Consider the following 11,162-nt stretch of genomic DNA (forward strand, 5'->3'; position numbering starts at 1 on the left):
ATCTGTTCCTGCTAGTTGTTTTAAACTAGAAAGGCCCGTTCTCCCACCGTACAGACGCCTGCTCACCGCTAATGCGGTTTAACAAGACACCGGTGCGCTGAGCTACGCTACCTTTCCTCAAGGTTTTGGTGCGTTAGTGCTAGTCTTGCAGGCACGGGAGTAATAACATGGTCTAGACAGACAACCCAGTTTGTCGCGCGTCTCGGCTCCTCAGTGACCCGCGTTCCACGTTGGTGGAGGGCGGCAGGCCAACTAGCGTTGTCAGCCCTCTCTTTTGTCACCTCTTCCTGCTAAACCGATGGGTGAGGTGAAAGTCATGTTTGCAAAGCACTTCTACATCCTGCTTAGCTGAGGATTTCTAAGTGTGCGGTAGTAGCAGTCTGTTTTGCTTCCCAAGTCCTATTGGCAATGCAGACCAAGCAGGGAGCTGCTTAGACCCTGCTCACACGTACTGTTGCACGTGTACTTACTTTTCATTTAAAGACATCCTACAGGAGGCCGGGGTGGCGTGGGTGCACGGGGGACGGCCCAGAGGTCGCGGGTTTGAGGCTATAGCAGATGTGCTCACAGCGCGGCCCCGTCAGATTCTGCCAATTGTGTGAGTTCTGCTAAATACCTTGGCGCAAGGTCATGAAAAGGGAAAAGATGGGATATGTCTACGTGTGTGTGTGCACGTCCATGTTCTTGGTCCTGTAGCAAACAATCTTTGATATAGACCAAGTGTTTCAGACTTGGTGATCTTCACTGGCAGTCCTGTGATTTGAGGGTGATCTCTACTACGGCTTATCGTAGAAAATGAGGATTGAAGGGAGCTCAGGAGGTCACATCTAGCCCAACCCCCCTGCTCCACGCAGGACCAGCCCCAACTACATCATCCCAGCCAAGGCTTAATAAACCTCCAAGGATGGAGACTGCACCTCTCTGGGTGACCTGTCCCAGTGCTTCACCACCGTCCTCATGAGGAGTTTTCCTAATATCCAACCTCAACTTCCCTTGCTGCGACTGGAGACATTGCTCCTTGCTGTGGCTTACGGACGGGTGTTGAGGTGACTTAAGAGTCCAAGAGTGCCTTGAGCCACTGATCTGTTTGCAGAAGTTGCAGGTGTTTCCACTCCTCTCCTTTTCCTTCCTCCGCTCGCTCCTCTCCTTTGGGGGTGAGACGCTTCACCTCGAAACGCTGCCGCTTGGTTGAGGTTTCGGCGCTGTCGGAGCCTGTCAGCAGCCGGCTTCTCCCAGCTCCTGCTGTCAGCATCTGTTTTCTTGAGGTCTGCCTCCAGTGACCCTTCGATCTAGACCATGAGTTTCAGACCCCGAGTAGGCCATGTCCTAACTGGACAGCAAAGAGCCCAAAAGAAGGGGGAAAGAGCCAGAACCTGCTCCCTTGCCCAAGCCAGCATCCCACAGACCACCAGCAAGCACTTGGGTGATTATAAAGCAAAGGGCGCAGGCCTGCTAAGGCTACCATTCCTCCACAGCTAGCGGAGAAACCCCGTGATGAATAAGGTGGATATTTCAATCAATCCTGGGTTCAAGTTCAAGTTCCAGCTGGCTTGCAAGGAGACCCTGTACTAACAAGGCCTTGTCTGGGATGATGCAGTTGGGGCTGGTCCTGCTTGGAGCAGGGGGTCGGACTAGATGTGACCTCCTGAGCTCCCTTCAACCCTCGTTTTCTATAATACTATAATTAGATTTAATATATAATACTAGAATTATTTCTATAACTCTGTCTGAGAACGATAAAGGCAAGTGGGATGACCCGGGCGGTGACAGACGGTCAGCTGGATACTGGAGTAGCTCTACAGAGGACTTGATTAAGGAAGAATTTAAAAGAGAGTAATGTCATGAATAGGGTTTATAGCAAATGCATCTTATCGAACTGACTTCACATCTTCTCTGATGAGACCACAAGCTGATAAAGGTAACCGTGTCGATGTGACATTGTCCTAGGCTTCTCCACAGCGCTAGCTCTGGAGTTAGCAATTCGAGGAGAAGCTGCCAAACTAGAGAAAAGAGCTGTAAGAAATGACTGAAGTATTATTGCCTTGAAGCAAAAGCGCGGGCTCTCTAGCTTGTCCAAGAAAAAGGTTAAGAGGTGACTTCGTTTGCCATTTCTACGTCCCGAAAGAGGGAATGGAGGTTGGATAACGTGGCTCTTCCGTTAATCAGGTAAAAGCATAATCCAGGCCTGGAAGGTGAAGCTGGACGAGCCCGTGTTGGCTGTTGCAGTCGCCGGCCCCGCGAGCGCGAGTTACCCTTGGCAGCGCAGGGCTGGATGGAGCTGGCTACGATGCTGCCCTCCCAGCAAGAGCTACTCTGGTTCGACTGGGGATTAACTCCCATTTAGACCCGTGTAAACAGGGCCGCAGGCAAGCGGTGCTTTGCTCGTAGGGCCGGACCCCGGCAAAGCAAGTCTCCCTTGGTGGCAGCAAACCAGAATTAGCAGAAGGGCGCTGGTTTTGATGCCACGGGCAAATGAATAAGAAGCAAAGCGTGGCCTTGTGCTGCACCGGCGGAGGTCACTTCACCTGACTTCCACCCCTGTAAAATGGGTTTAATTTCCTCGCTCCAGGGGGTGGAAAAGCTGCTGCTGGCCTCGAAGCTCAGGCGCGAGCAGCGTGGGCCAGGCCGGGACCGGCGCGCGGCCCTGCATTGCAAGCTGGTGCAACGCTCCCACGCCCTGCAGCACGGGACCGACCCCGCGCAGCGCCGAAAGCAGGGCGCGGCAGCGTTTTTGGGTCGAGTGCCAAAAACACCCACAACCTCGACTTGCGGGACGTTGGCATGCCAGGGGCCACGAGGGGCCTGGTCCTGGCGGCAGCGCAGCCCTGGCCCCTTCCCCGCCATCTGCCCCGAGCAAAAAGCCTTTGCGTGCCACCTGTGTGGGGGGTGCAACCCCTGGCCTAAGCCCTCTGCCTACATCCTGGTGAATGGGGAGCCCTGCTGGGGGACTACAACTCCCAGGTGCCCTTGCAGCAGGCCCCAGCTGCCATTGGCTGCGGGCTGCCACGTGGCACAGCAGCTGGAGCCCAGCCTCCCAGGTGGGTGGCTGCAGGATGGAGCCTGGGCGGCGCAGCAGGCTGGCGCTGCTCACCGACCTCTACCAGTTCACCATGGCCTATGGCTACTGGCGGGCGGGGAGGCACTGGGAGCCGGCCGAGTTCGAGCTCTCCTTCCGCAGGTGCCCCTTCCAGGGGGGCTTCGCGCTGGGCGCGGGGCTGGGCGAGTGCCTGGCTTTCCTGCGGGGCTTCAGCCTCTCCCAGGCAGGTAGGAGCCCGGCAGAGGCGGGTGGGAGCTGCGGGCAGGACGCGGTGCCTGGCAGGGGTTCTCGGTGGCGTGTGCCAGGGGCACGGCCTGGACTTGCGGTGCTGGCGGCTGCGGGGCAGAGAGGAAAGCCTGCCTGGGTGCTGCAGCGCTCGTGCTGGGTCTCCGGAGTTGGGTCTTACTTTTAACGTTCGGCCTTGAGTCTTTTCCGTGCCCCTTTCGGCGCCTTTCTGCTCATTAGTGCCTTTTAATGATGTTTTCTTTCTTCCTGGCTCATCCATCCTTGCTCCCGTGCTGCTTTTTGGCCTCGACGCGTACCCTAGCTTAGCATCGCTCCGGCTTAGCCCAGCGGGAACGCCTGGCGGCGCCGCCCCGTTGCCCCGGCCTTCCCGGGGACCGCCAGGGTCTTCGGCCCAGCCGCCTGGCCTTGACGTTGCAAGGGAAGGTGCAAGCGGGGGGCCGGCGGGATCAGTGCTGTGTTGCATTAGCTGCAAGCTTCGCACCCTGGACCTCCGCAGCAGCTGGCGTTTTGGGCACGGGGCTGGAGGTTGGAGCTCGGCCGCATCCTGCTCTCGCTGCTCCGGATGCTTTCTCCCCTCCTGGTTTTCCCAGCATGGGTTACTGGCCCACAGCCCTGTCTGCGACTTGGGTTATGCCGCGACGCCGGCGGTTTCCCAGCCACGCGCTGTCGGGGTGCAGCTCTTCCCCGAACCCGCTCCTGCTGCATCTCTCCCCCTGCGAGCGCAGATCCGCGTCCGCCTCCGGACCGAGCTGAGACGCGAGTGAGACCAGATGCGACCGGCGGGGCCAGCCCGACCCCTGCCCTAAAACACGTGTCCGCCCAGCCCGGTCGCTTGCCGTGGGGCTCGGTGAAAGCGGGTAGGAGCAGAGAGGGTGGGATCAGGGCCCCGGTCCTGCCCCGAGGCCGGCGGCCCCTGCTTTTCTCTGGCTCAGCCTCCGTCTCCTTGCAGACATCGAATACGTGCGGTCAGCCCTGCCCAGCGGCACGGACGAGGCCTTCTTCGATTACCTGCGCACCGTGGACGCCTCGGAGGTCACCGTCGCGGCCGTCCCTGAGGGCTCTGTCGTCTTCCCCAGGGTGAGTGTTGGCCGGAGCCGGCTGCCAGGCCTCGAGCAAATCTGGGTGAGCAGTATGGGCTAGTGGGGAGAGCGCTGCCCAGGGTCAACTCCCTGCCTCAGTTTCCCTGCTCTGTGCACCAGGGGGATGAAGCAAGCAGCAAAGCAGGGTCCTAGGGGCGAGCACAGGCTGGGTCCTGGAGGTGCGGGGGGAGCGCAGGGGCCACGCGGGTGCCGAAGCGATGCTGCTGGGGGGGTATGCAAGGGCAGACACGAGGCTCCAACCCCCCCGTCCTCCGGGCAGGTCCCGCTGCTGCAGGTGAAGGGGCCCTTGCTGGTGGTGCAGCTGCTGGAGTCCACGCTGCTGTGTCTGGTGAACTACGCCAGGTGACGCTCGGGGCTGGGCGCAGGGTCCGGGTGCGTGGGTGTGGGGCGGATTGGGAGACGGTCCTGGGGGGGCCCAGCAGGCATGTCCGTCCCCACTGGGATTCGCTCGCACCCTCCCCTACCCAGCGTTAACCCCTCCAGGCCCCGCTGGGAGCTCCAGGATCGGGGCCGTCTCCCGCGGGGTCTTGCCCGGTGCTGGCGCCGAGCCGATATTTGGGGTTTCTCTCTTCCAGCCTCGTGGCCACGAACGCCGCCCGCTTCCGGCTCCTGGCCGGCCCGGACAAGAAGCTGATGGAGATGGGGCTGCGCCGGGCCCAGGGCCCGGATGGCGCCTTGTCTGCTTCCAAGTACTCGTACGTGGGGGGTAAGCCGAGCCCACGCCCCGGCTCCTCGCGGCCTGTCCATGCTGCGCCGGCCGCGCCCACACCTGCCCCCTTCCCCGTCTGCGTTGCAGGCTTTGACTTCACGAGCAACGTCCTGGCGGGGCAGCTGTACGGGATCCCGGTGCGCGGCACCGTGGCCCACTCCTACGTCGTGTCCTTCTCGGCGCTGGCCGAGGTGCAGCCCCGGGTGAGTGCATGGCAGGGCCCCCCACGGCCGGCCACCCGGGATCGGTCCTGCGGGTCCTTGGAGCAGCCCCGCCAGGTCCACGAGGGATGCACCGTGTCCCCTGCAGATGCTGGCGCCCCGGGCCGGAGGCGAGCCGGTGGACTTCCCGTGCCTCGCCACGACGTGGCTGGAGCGGGCCTGCCAGCTGCTCCGCGTGCCCCGGGAGGGGGTGAACGAGGGAGAGCTGGCGGCGTTCGTGTCCTACGCCATCACCTTCCCCTGCAGCTTCCAGGGGCTGGTGGACACCTACTCCGTCATGAGGTGAGGCCCGCACCCGCCTCCGGGCACACTCGGGGCACCCCGAAGCACCCCCTGCGTCCCACCTCGGTGGCCGCAAGCTCGCCCGTGTCCTGTCCCGACCTCGTGCAGGAGCGGCGTGCCCAACTTCTGCGGCGTGGCGCTGGCGCTGGCCCAGCTCGGGTACCGCGCCATCGGCGTGCGGCTGGACAGCGGGGACCTCGCCCGGCAGGCGGCCGCGATCCGCCGCATGCTTCGTGCCTGCAGCGTCCAGTGAGTGGGGTGCGCGGCTGGGGCGCGTGGGGTGCCCACGTTCAGGGAGCTGCGGCGTTGCTCTTCCTTGGCTCCCCTCTGTTGTCCCTGTTGGGAGGAGGTTTTTCTGGAGACCTAAGGGGTTTAGGTGCCCGGCTCCCATGATGGGGGGACCCTGCCCCAGAGCCCGTGTCCGGCTGCACGGGGATGCGTCCAGGGAGGCATTGTCCCGCTGTCCTGGTCGCAGCTCCTTACCGTGCTCCTGCCCAGGTTCCAGCTGCCCTGGTTCGAGGCTGTCCCCATCGCGGTGAGCAACGACGTCAGCGAGCAGAGCCTGGAAGCTTTCGGCACAGAGGTCAGGCACGGGCTAGGGCCAGGAAGGATGGGGTCGAGGGGGGCTCCTGGGTCCGCGGCAGGTGCTAGAGGCAGGAGCAAACCTGCGCTGCCTCTTTGGACCCTGCCGGGATGGTAAGAGCCCGGGAAACCCTGACGCAGACCTCCCTTGCGTCCGGAGCTGCCTCGCGCCGCGTACCCACGGCTCCAGCCGTGCAGAGGGCCCACGGCGCCGGCGGTTCTTGTCCCTTCAGGGCAGCGACATCGACATGATCGGGATCGGGACCCACCTGGTGACCTGCCCGCAGCAGCCCTCGCTGGGCTGCATCTACAAGGTGAAGTCCCGCACCCGGCGGGGTCGGCTGCGACCCGCAAACGCTGCCTGTGGCTCCGTCCGGGGCTGGCTGTAGGAACCGGTCCCCTCCCTGCACCCCAGCTCCTGCCTCGAGGTCTGCAATCGGGGCGGCAGAGCCCCACGTCCGTGCTTGCTCCCCACGGGCACGGCCAGCGAGACGTCCTGGGCGCGATGTCCTAGTCGCCGGCACATGGGAGGCTGGCGGTCCAGCCGTGGGGGCTGCTCTGAGCCTGGGGGGCTTGGGAGAGCGGCCCCGGTTTGGCCCTGAGTGCGTTGTCTCCTCGTTGCTTCCCGCCGCAGCTGGTGCAGGTGAACGGCCGCCCGCGGATGAAGCTGACGGAGGAGGAGGAGAAGATGACGCTCCCGGGGTGCAAGGCGGCGTACAGACTCCGGGATGCCGCGGGTGAGCTGGTTCGTCGCGGTCGGGCTCTGTGGCCCCCTCCCGGGAGCGTGGCACCAGCTCCAGGGCTGTGTGGAGGGAAGGGGAAGGAGTCTGGGGGCCCCTAGTCCAGCCTTGTCCAAACCAGCTCATCTAAACACTTCGCAAAACCACCCTCGACCCAGACACACGACATTGCACCCGACCCTGCCCCAGGGGAAGCAGGGGGACCGCGGCAGCCATCTTCCCGCTTGTTAAGAGACAGCACCAAGGACGACTGCAAGAGACGGTGCTGGAGACGGATGAGACCCTGAGGCTCAAATACAGAAGGGGGGTGATGCTGCTGAGAGGGACCGCAGGGCTTCTCGGTCTGAGAGAGTTAGCAACGGGATGCCGTTTGGGGCTCTAGTGACTGAAGTTTTCGTGCAACGCACGGGAAGCGAGTTGTGCTCGGCCTCAGCTGGGCTAGCATGCACAGCACCGGGCTGTGCAAGGGATCGAGAGGTGGAAGATGAAGACGATACGGGGCTAGGTGGGCAGCCCTACGTGCCGCGAAAGGCTGGGAGAACCAGGCGCTGGGGTGCAGGAGGCGAAGGGGGACACGACAGTAGTTTGCAAATCCTTGAAATCAAGCCTTCACATCAAGGGCAGCGATGCCCCTGCTCTGGAGAGGCCTCCCCTGGAGGCCTGGCTCCTGTCCGGCCCTGCGCTCCACGGAGGACGCGCACGGTTCGGAAAGAGCCCAGCGCCGGGTGCCAAAAATGCCCAGGGGCCTGGAAGGAAAGACTGACAAGGCTGGCAGAGCTGCGGGGACTGAGGCTGCAGAGGAGAAGACCGATAACAGTCTCCAAACCCCTGAAGGGTGTTTACGGAGAGGATGGAGACGGGCTTTCCCCCGAGACGGTTGCAGGCAGGACTAGGAGCAGTGGCTTCAAGCTGCAGCATTTGCAATCTCCAACCCCCCCTCCCCAAAACCCTTGGGGTGGACGGCCCCTGCTGTGGCGGATCAGGGTCTTGCGTGGCTGGGGGGAGCGGCGGGGCTGGATCTCCAGCTTGCACCCTGGAGCCCGGCTCGGCGTGCAGGCGGACGTGGGAGTGTGCACGGGCTGAGCTCGCCGAGCTCTCCGCCTCGTGCCTCCTGCCCCGACCTCTGTGCAGCTCGTTCCTGGCTGACGTCTGCCTTGCCTGCTCCTTGCAGGTCGCCCCTTCATGGACCTCCTGGCCCTGGCGGACGAGAGCCCCCCGCGGGCAGGGCAGGAGCTGGAGGCCTGGGTGCTGGGGGCAAGCCCGGAGGCTCTGAGAGTGATCCCTGCGGCGGTGGAAACCCTGCATCGCACCTACTTCAAAGATGGGCAGGTCAGGAGCACCCTCCCTCCCCTCCCCGCAGCCTCCTGCCCCTGGGCAAGCTCCTCTGTCCTGGCCCTGGCTGCGAGCTCCTCGCCCCCGGGAGCCGCGGAGAGTCCGTGCATGGGGGAGAGTCTCCGGGAAGCGCCCCCAGCTCCACCTGCGCTGCTGAGACCCAGCAAACTCAGCATCCTGAGCCGGAGAGCCACGGGGGCAATGTCGGTGCAGTGCGCCGGGAGCACGGGACAGGGGCTGGGGCCAGGAAAAGCAAGATCCCGGAGCTCCCCCGCTTGGCCCACCCGGGGACCCCTCGTCCTTCACGGCCACCACGGAGGGGATCATCTGGGCTCTGATCAAAAAAAGCAAACCTGGGGGGGAGACAGGAGTTTTGTAGGTTAGGGGAAGTTTTCGGGAGCCGTGTCCTGGCCGGGCGGCGGGTCTGTGTTGGCACGTGGCTGGGTCAGGGAGGAGGGTCAGCTGGGCAGAGAAGCGGGAGCCAGGGCCCCCGTCTGCTCTCTGCTGCTCTGCCACTGGCTTGCTGAGGGACCTTGGGCAAGTCCCAGCCTGGCCGGGCTGAGGGTCCTTTAACCCGTCTTCCCCCTGCTTGTCCCACTCAGGTCTGCGAGCCGCTGCCCAGCCTGCCGGAGGTCAGGAGCCACGCGGCGGCCTCCCTGCGCTCGCTCGGCCCTGCTCACAAGAGGCTGCGGGAGCCCGAGCCGTACCAGGTGGGTGAGCTGAGCGCCAAGTGGGCGTACCAGGGGCGCTGGCACGGGTCTCGCCTGCTCCTGCCCCGGGCGGGGTGTGCATTGCTCTCTCCCAGGCGGCGATGGATGTACTGACTGGCTCCTTCCCTCCCTGCTCGCAGGTGGCCATGACGGAGAAGCTGCACGTCCTCCTCCAGACCCTGCGCCAGGCCAGCCAGTGAGCGGTGCCCGCGGTCCAGGCGAGGCGCAGCGCCTGCTGCAGCTTGCCAGCGCGCCAGCCCGTCCTGCCGCAGCCGGTCCCTGGGGCGCAGCTCTTCTCTGGATTGCTTACAGGCCCTGCGCGTCCAGCATCCTCGTGACTTTGCTCCCTTGGGCGCATTGCCCGGCGGGGACGGCTGAAACCACAGGAGAGGATTTGCAAAGCCAGGGGTGGAGCCCAGCTCCCCATGGTGTCCCTCTGCATTGGGTGATGCAGGAATCTCTCCCGCTCTTGCCATCTGAGATCGCATCTGACCAAGTGGGCTGTTGCTGATCAAAGCTCGTGCCTCTCCCCCGCCGGCGGTCGGGGTCCTGCCTTGCTCCGGGCTTATGAAGGCCTGGCAGCATGCTAAGTGCCTTGCAAGCATGTGCCTTTTGCTGAAGGACCCACTGCAGCTCCAGCAGCTGGGACCAGTTTCAGGTAGCGATGTGCAGGGGAATGGTCCTAGCTTGCATCCTGCCGGAGGTGAAAGACTAGGCCTGTGATTCGCAAGCAAAGCACCCCAGGGTGCTGTGAGATCCTTTGAAGGGTGCCACCAGCTGATGCACAAGGTTAGCACTGCGAGGTGTGCAAAACACCTCTGCCTCGCAGGATAAACCCGGAGATTTCAGATAGGAACCGAGTGTCCGAAGCACCCTGCCGTGCCGGGCTCCCTCCGAGATCTGCCCCACAAGGATGGCTCTCAGGTTTTTCTCTAGGAAACAGCTGGTGTTTGCTGAGTTTGAGACTCGCCGGGCCAGACTCTTGTCCTGATGCAGCGCTGCCTTAACCCTGTATGAATATGCACACACCTGTTTTATTCCTCTCAATGAGCTTTAGTAGCTAGGAATTATTTGGCGCTCAAAGCCATGTGCATTCCTGTGCCTTATGCCCGTGTAGGGGGTTTTAGCGCGGCGCTCTCACGCTGATCTGCCTGGCAGCAGAGACCACAACTGGGCTCTGACCAGGTCGGATGGCATGAGCGTCCCCCACGCATTGCTGCTTCTGGAACTGGCTGAATGGGAAATGCTGGACAGCTGGGCCGCGGCTGACTCTCCAGTCACGCACTACTGCAAGAGCAGGCTTTTTTGGAGCGTTTCCTACTTCTGAGCTAGCAGCAAGCCCTATTTTTGCAGAAGAGCAGTGGGGGATAGGGGTGAGCTGCCAGGAGCCGATGCAGGAGGAAAATCAGCTGGTGCTCGTCTCCCTCCCCGTGTCTGCTTCTGCTAGGGCAGCATCTTTGGGAAGAGCCCGGGAGGAGAACTCCTGCCCCACCGGGGGTAACACCTCCCATTTCAATCTTTGCGGTCAGCGATGCACTTAGACACTGGAAAACAAGACCTCTTTTCCTGCCGCGGCTTGTCCTTTGTCTCTCCATCAGGGTGTGGGGCAAGGGGAGTCAAGGGAAGGGAGGGGAAAAGGGGGTGTGCTTTGAGTCTGCGCCCCCATGTGCATCACACTGAGCGTCTGTGCCCTCTGCCACGCGGGGCGGAGAACACGCAGCCCCCCATCTCCTCCATGACCGTACCTCTGGAGTGGGGTGCAGCTTCCCAAGGAGGCCGCAGCTCCTCCTTCCAAATGTGCCATGTTACCTCCCCATCCCTATGGGCTCAGGGGCTGGGAGTCATAGATTCATAGATGTTAGGGTCGGAGGGGACCTCAATAGATCATCGAGTCCGACCCCCTGCATAGGCAGGAAAGAGTGCTGGGTCTAGATGACCCCAGCTAGATACTCATCTAACCTCCTCTTGAAGACCCCCAGGGTAGGGGAGAGCACCACCTCCCTTGGGAGCCCGTTCCAGACCTTGGCCACTCGAACTGTGAAGTCCTCTTGGAGTTCAGCCCTGGCACCCCAATGCACAGCCCCCCACACCTGGGGTCCTCTGCAGCTCCTCCACACCTAGTCATGGTCTGTCTGCCCCTTTGCCAAGCCCTGGAGCACTCTCAGACCCATACTGGCACCTCCCCTCCATTGCTGATCCTTTT

General features: G+C 62.7%; 1 protein-coding gene across 2 annotated transcripts; it reads left to right on the plus strand.

The window, feature by feature from the left end:
• Nucleotides 1-2,179: 2,179 nt before the first annotated feature.
• On the plus strand, nt 2,180-10,530 carry NAPRT (nicotinate phosphoribosyltransferase). 2 transcript variants are annotated; one of them, XM_014600829.3, is made up of 13 exons: nt 2,180-3,264; nt 4,233-4,360; nt 4,643-4,725; nt 4,959-5,089; nt 5,180-5,295; nt 5,402-5,595; nt 5,704-5,844; nt 6,094-6,178; nt 6,411-6,491; nt 6,812-6,914; nt 8,089-8,246; nt 8,852-8,959; nt 9,100-10,530. In XM_014600829.3, exons 1-13 carry the CDS (start codon nt 2,928-2,930, stop codon nt 9,157-9,159), a joined length of 1,725 nt encoding a protein of 574 aa, XP_014456315.3. In that variant the 5' UTR covers nt 2,180-2,927; the 3' UTR covers nt 9,160-10,530. The 2 variants fall into 2 exon arrangements, with proteins under 2 accessions (XP_014456315.3, XP_019337386.2); XM_019481841.2 differs by lacking the exon at nt 2,180-3,264 and adding an exon at nt 3,271-4,140.
• Nucleotides 10,531-11,162: the final 632 nt, after the last annotated feature.

Source organism: Alligator mississippiensis, chromosome 3, assembly GCF_030867095.1.
Source record: "Alligator mississippiensis isolate rAllMis1 chromosome 3, rAllMis1, whole genome shotgun sequence".
Lineage (NCBI taxonomy): Eukaryota > Metazoa > Chordata > Crocodylia > Alligatoridae > Alligator > Alligator mississippiensis.